General features: G+C 51.9%; 1 protein-coding gene across 1 annotated transcript; it reads left to right on the top strand.

Moving 5' to 3' along the window:
• Positions 1-389: 389 nt before the first annotated feature.
• LOC117869490 (SLAM family member 9-like) lies at positions 390-5,990 on the top strand. Its single transcript, XM_034756344.1, has 4 exons — positions 390-447; positions 2,508-2,870; positions 5,173-5,439; positions 5,802-5,990. Exons 1-4 carry the CDS (start codon positions 390-392, stop codon positions 5,936-5,938), a joined length of 825 nt encoding a protein of 274 aa, XP_034612235.1. The 3' UTR covers positions 5,939-5,990.
• Positions 5,991-6,432: the final 442 nt, after the last annotated feature.

Below are 6,432 nucleotides of genomic sequence, written 5' to 3'. Positions count from 1 at the left end.
ACCCGGACCAAGGACTGACCCCTGTGAGATCCCACTAAATACTGCCTCCCTGTTTGATGGCAAACCATTGATAACTACTCTTTCAATACGGTCTTTCAACAAGTTGTGCACCCTCCTTCTAGTAATCCAATCTAAATCATATTTCCCTAGTTTGCTTATGCAAATGTCATGTGAGGCTGTCAAAAGCCTTACTTAAATCAAGATATGATGGGAAGGAAGCTTCGAAGCTGCTGACGTTCAATTTATTCTCGCACAGCCTCACCGCTCAGTGGGGCGATCCCAGAATCCCTGTCCTCCAGACCCAGATGCTCAGATCACCTCAGTCTCTAACTGATCAGCCTGGGTGCTTGCCTTCGACTGCTCCCTACTCTGCAGCCCACCCTCCACCAATGGAGGGAGCTCCCCGTGCCTTCCTTCTCTTCCTGCTTATGGTTTCCCAGCCCAGAGGTAAGTGACGGAGGGACATATCCACCCCTTGGGGGAGTTACATCAAGGGGATGGGAGACATTATTTCCAAAGTCAACGCTGGTTAATAGCAAGAAAGAGAAGCACAGAAGCTCCCATTGCTACCTGGCCTGAGGTCATAAGAACGGCCAGACTGAGTCAGACCAATGGTCCATCTAGCCCAGTATCCTGTTTTCCGACAGTGGCCAATGCCAGGGGCTTCAGAGGGTATGAGCAGAACAGGCAATCGTCAAGTGATCCATCCCTGAGATCCAGTCTGGGCTTCTGGGTAGTTGGAAAATGGGGTGTGTCTCCGATGGCTGGGCATAGGGAGGCTGCAGCTCAGCTGACCGGGTGTACAAGACTCTGTGGTCACAGTTAGAGTTAGAGTATTTCATGAAGCCTAGGGGGAAGAAGGAGAGAGTGCAGGTCTGGGAGCCAGCCAGGAGGGCTATGCTGGGAGATGTGCTGCTTCTCTGAAGCCCTGACACCCCTGCACAGGCAGCAGGGAGCATGGGGCAGGCGCGAAGCAGCATGAAACCTGCAGCCTGGACTCACAGCAACTGAACCCAGCTGCTCCTATTCCCGGCTCTGCCAGCAACTCATTGTGCCCCCGCCCCCCCATGGCTTCCATTTCCTCCTCTGCTAAACAGAGATACAAGCTTGGCGCTGGCTCTTTGAAGCTTCTGCTGTCCGGTGTGGTGACTCGATGCCACTGAATACCATGAGTCCCTGTGCAGGGGGCACAGGAGGGGGAATTGTAAAGGGCTGGGACTGTAATTCTCTGCTGCGCAGCAGGGCTGTGAGACCCAAATCACTCCTGTGAGTGAAAGGCTTTGGGACTCCAGCCTGGGCGGGGCTAGAGAAGGGCTGGGGGTTATTATGATTGTACAGAAAGCCCCCTTCAAGTGACAGGGCTGGGATACCAGGGCTGGAAGGGAGGGTGGGGACAGGAGTTGGTCAGTTTTGTAGGGATATAAAAGAAGGTACTAACAGCGATTCCCCCAAGTGACAGTGACCTCCTCATAATTTGTCCCCCACACTTTAAAATCCAACAGTTTCACCAAGTACAAAAATCTCTTGGGTCTTCTGTTAAAACTTGTAAGCTGCTGTCTGTAGAAACCATTGATTATGTCTATCCTGTGAAAGGTACTTTACTACTATGTAAAACTTACAAACAAGTTAATTGACTTTTGTTCTTGAAGTAATTGATACAATGTAAACAAACACTATAAGCTGTTAAGTGACTTTCACTTCATTCAACGGCTCCTAGGACAGACCCCCACCCTCTGTGATTAAAGGGCCGGGAGTCTCAAATGAATTAGCACACACCCCGAAAGTGGTGGAGACAGTAAATTAAAATATGGTTAAGATGTGGAATGTATGCTGATGAATGCTTGATGTACATAAATGGTTAGGGAGGTGCCAGCCTAGAAAGGGAGTATCCATCGGCCGAAGAATGTGTCGAGTAGGACCACCAGACAACCCCCTGAGGGTAAACTGGGATCCACCCCATCACCTGGAAGGATGAGAAACACAAACTTTGGACAGTGTGGAGCCACCAGGAATGTGCCACTTTGGACAGGAATGTGCCATCTGCTGATTGAGTCAGCAACAGCAGGATGAAACAGTTCCCATAGACTAACATAGGAATTAATTCCTATAAGAATGGACTCTAAAGACTGATGACTTTGAGTCTCTGGTTCTGCTGCCAGCCTCCAGGAGCATCAGGTGCACCTGACACAGACTCGGCTCCATCCTCATGACCAAAATACCTGGCCAGTAACTTGGCATGAGCAACTTCTAGGCTGGTAACTATAACACCTATACAGAACTTGAATGAATGATTGTGGGAATGAACCTCTCTCTCTCTCTCTATGTGTGTGTGTGTGTGTGTATAGGAAATAAGTAGTCAAACAACGTTGTTTACTTTTATCTTTTGCTTTATCAGTATATTTACAATAAATGTGGCATCTTTGCCTTATCCCTCTTAATAAGATCCTGCTGGTTTTTATTCTATTGGTATAACAGTTTCCTCAAGTCTCCTTTGTCTTCTGTATTAGATGCGAGTCCGGGCACCGTACATTGTCTCCCGGTGTCAGTGAACGGAATTCTGGGAGAATCCATCGTTTTCCCTGTACTCAATCCTGGAGCCTTCAAGAGCATCACCTGGCATGGCCCCTCCCCTGCCAACGCTGAAGCCCATGCGTCACGTGGGCCTTTGGCAGTTATCACCCCAGGGGCCCCTGGAGCGCTGCCCCACATTTCGATGGAGGACGAGAGATATCGAGGGAGAGCAAGACTCCACAACCAGAGCTATTCGCTGGAGATCAGTGACCTGATGCTGGCAGACGTTGGCATGTACAGCTGGGAGATAGCAAGTGCATATAGCAATATCTTATGTAGCTATGACCTGCACATCCACAGTGAGTGTGTGGGGGGTGGTGGTGGTGGGGAATTTATGCTTAAAATAGACCCCAGCGTCAAGACGATAGCTAGGCAGGGCTGGGCTTGCAGGTGGCATACAATTTTCACAGATTCCAAGGCCAGAAGGAACCATTGTGATCTTTTAGTCTGACCTCCTGGATAACCTGCCCCAAAAGGATTCATGTTTTAACTAGAGGAGATCTTTTAGGAAAACATCCAATCTTGATTTAAAAATTGCCAGTGATTTTCTGACAGTATCGCCAGGCCCAAATGTTAAAAAATCATGAGTCAGGCCGCCAAGATCATGAGATTGGCTTAAAACATCATGAGATTATGTTAAAAATAATAAATGTTGGAGAGTGGGGTTAGTTGCCTTCTGGCTTTGGGGCCTTTAGGGTCTCACTTGCTTCAGGCTACCAAGCTTTGCCCTGCAGCTATGAAAGCTACAGACTTATTTCTTTTTTAAATGAAATCTGAGATCCTCCAGCACTGGGAGGATGAAAAAAACGAACACTAAAAATCATAAGACTTGCCATAACATCGCAAGAGTTGACAACTGGCCCCAGAAGTTTAGTTTGGGTACAGCAAAACAAGGTCAGCTCTTATAGAAAGTGGCCCAGTGCAAAGGACCAGGGTGTAGGCAGTCTGGCCTAGTGGTCACAGCTGGGCTAGTGCCCACAGGTCAAGGATATCCATGAGGTGATAATCAGCAAGCAGGGATCAGAGTAAATGCTGAAGCTATGCTTGATCGGCAAGAGTCAGAGTCAGGCCAGGGTTGGAGAGTGGAGATCAGAGATAGTTACCAGACTGGAATCAGGAGGTGAGTGTTGGGTCAGGCCTGGGTCAGAGACCAGAGATCAGAAAGCAAGGTGAGGTGTGACATCACAGCAAGCCAGAAATTGTTGTAGGTGCCCAGACAACTTGCTAGTCCACCCTCAGGTTAAATAGTGAGCCTGCACCAATCAGAAGGCTGCAGGGTGCTGTCACTCTAGTCCCTTTGGGCGGTACTTTCTGCAGCGCCTAATCTCCCTAGTGCACCTTGGAAATGGTTCTCTACAGCCTCCCAGTGGCAATGTAGGACCATTAGCTGTCCTGGGCTCTGCAGAGCTGGGTTCTAGTCCCACAAGTCCTTACATCCAGGCTCTGTAATGCCCTCACAGAGCAAAGAGGGCCCCACCTTGACAATTATAATGTCTGGGTGCTATATGGAGCATTGCCCGTTGGGCCTGAGCAGGTTGCCAACATCCTGGGCTGTTTCTGCTAGGAGGAAAAATCAATGCTCCAAGGGAGGGCTACTCTGGGGCCATCTTGCTTATTTACAAAGAACATCCATAGAGTCATATCTCCCGGGCTGTTGGAGAAATACAGAAGAGCAGAAACCCCCACATCTGCCCCTCCAGTGGACTCCGTGCCCAAGAAGCCCCATATCTCTGTTCCCTCTCAGTGTTGTCAGGCTCACTCCTCTTCCTCACTTTGTGCAGCTCAGGCTGCTACATTTAAAAGATTCGCTGACATACTTGTGAAAAACCCTTCTCCTAACTACCATAGCGTTGCCGGCAAAAGGTTTCACGTTGACGCTGTTATGCCAGCAAATAGGTCCTGTTGCTTGAATAGCTTATGTCGTCGGGAACTCTCGCTGATATAAGCCGCATCTCTGCTAGGAGGGCTTGCCGGCGGACTTCTTCCGATATAGCCTTGGCGGCAAAGACTTTCTAGTGTAGATAGTGTGTAAAACACACCCCACCTGCTGCCAGTCTACTAGTCCCTGCGTCTACAAGCAGAGAACCCTCTCCCCGCCCACACAGCTTAGCTCTGACCTTCCTTGGGCATTCCCTCTATTGTTTGTAGCAGGGGGGTTCGATATAAAGAGTGTGGATGGCTCCTTCTGAGGAGCCTGAAATAGGCTGCTTGGCCTCCACTGCTTTTAAGGGGATCTGTGATTGTAGATCAAACACGCCCCCCTATGGCAGCTATTTGCACCTTTCAGAGCATTGTGAAGATCTCACCTAAAAACGCAGGATAATGATTTTTTACTTTTTAACACTGAATGTCCTACAGAATCAGGGTCTGCAACTGGATGGGGGCTCAGCTAACCCCTACCCGGGTCAGGCTCTGGGAGGCTGGCATTGTTCTCACCTGTGGGAATCGGTCTCTAAGTGGGAGGCCATTAACCCTCGGGTTTCAGCACTCCCCACCACTGTAGCCTCTGGCTGTCGCAGGGCGGGACCTGCAGTGGGTTCTCTCCACAGCAGCCTCTGTACAATGTTATTTTATATTTCTCATCCCCAACCTCGGCCCCAGAGCGACTTTCGGAGCCGGAGATCAGGATCCACTCTGTGATGGCTGGGAATGGCACCTGCAACGTGACCTTCACCTGCAGCGCCGGGGTGGGGAATGAGACCATCAAATACATCTGGACGCGCCCAGCAGGGGCCCCTGTTTTCTCCATTGAGGAATCCCTGCTGGTCCAGCACAGACTGGGAGACGAGGACTCGCCCGTCACCTGCACGGCCATGAACCCCGTCAGCAACAGCTCGGCCAGCGCCTCCCCCAAGGTGGCCTGTGAAGGTGACGCTCGCTACATCCCTCCCCCTCGAACGCATGCAGCACGGAACGGCCTGTGCAGGGCTTGCTCATATATATACACACTGCTGCTCTGGCTGGGTTCTAGGGCACAGTGAGCACCACTAGTGGACTTGCAGGCTTTTTAAAGGGCTACTCCCCAATTCCTACACCCCATCCTGGTGCTGGGCGGGAAAATCTATGGCTGGGGGTACTGAGCATTGTGCTGCATCTGGCCCAACAGGAACAGCTGGGCATCTGCGTCCCATCCCCACCCGGGCTCTTCGGAGTCAGAGTTCCCAGCCCCTGGTGCGGATATGGGTTTTCCAGGATGAGGAAATCCCCTAACCATTGATTTATTTCTTCAGGTCCCACCCCGCCCCAGGCCACGTCACTGTCCTACTGCCACGCCAAGGGGATCCTTGTGCTGGGGGTGCTGGGAACCCTGCTGGCCGGGATCCTCACAGTGAATGTCCTCGCTGCGAGGGAGCAGAGATGGCCCTGAGAGGAGAGGAGCTTCCACTGTGGTGCTGAATCCATCCTGACACTTCCCACACTGCCAGACTGGGGGATGCGGCAGCGGGGTTGGCTGTGGCTCCCAAAGGGTTAATAGGAGCAGCAGCTGCCTACACAGGGCTGAGGACTCTGCGCCCAAGTGACTCCCTGGCTCGTGCCCTGCTGCTGCGGGGCGTGGGCTGGGGAGTGACTCCGGGTGGGAGGGTGTGGATTTCTTGGGGATGTTCTTGACCAGGAAAAGGGGTCGGGGGTCTAGCCCCAGGGAAATGCAGCTGGGCTCAGAAATGGGGACGGGAGGAGCCATGCAGAATCAGATCCAGCCCCCATTGTGATGCTTTCTGGGGGTACCAGGGGTGTGGGCCCCTTGCTACCACCTGCCCAGGGCCGGCTCCAGGCACCAGCCCACCAAGCTTGTGCTTGGGGTGGCACCTGGAGGGGGGCGGCGCGGCGTGGTGCAGTGCTCCGGCTCCGGCCGCCGGGGAG

This window comes from Trachemys scripta, chromosome 24, assembly GCF_013100865.1.
Source record: "Trachemys scripta elegans isolate TJP31775 chromosome 24, CAS_Tse_1.0, whole genome shotgun sequence".
Taxonomy (NCBI): Eukaryota; Metazoa; Chordata; order Testudines; family Emydidae; genus Trachemys; species Trachemys scripta.
The sequence above is the reverse complement of the archived record's forward strand: the minus strand, read 5'-3'. Positions and strand labels throughout refer to the sequence as shown.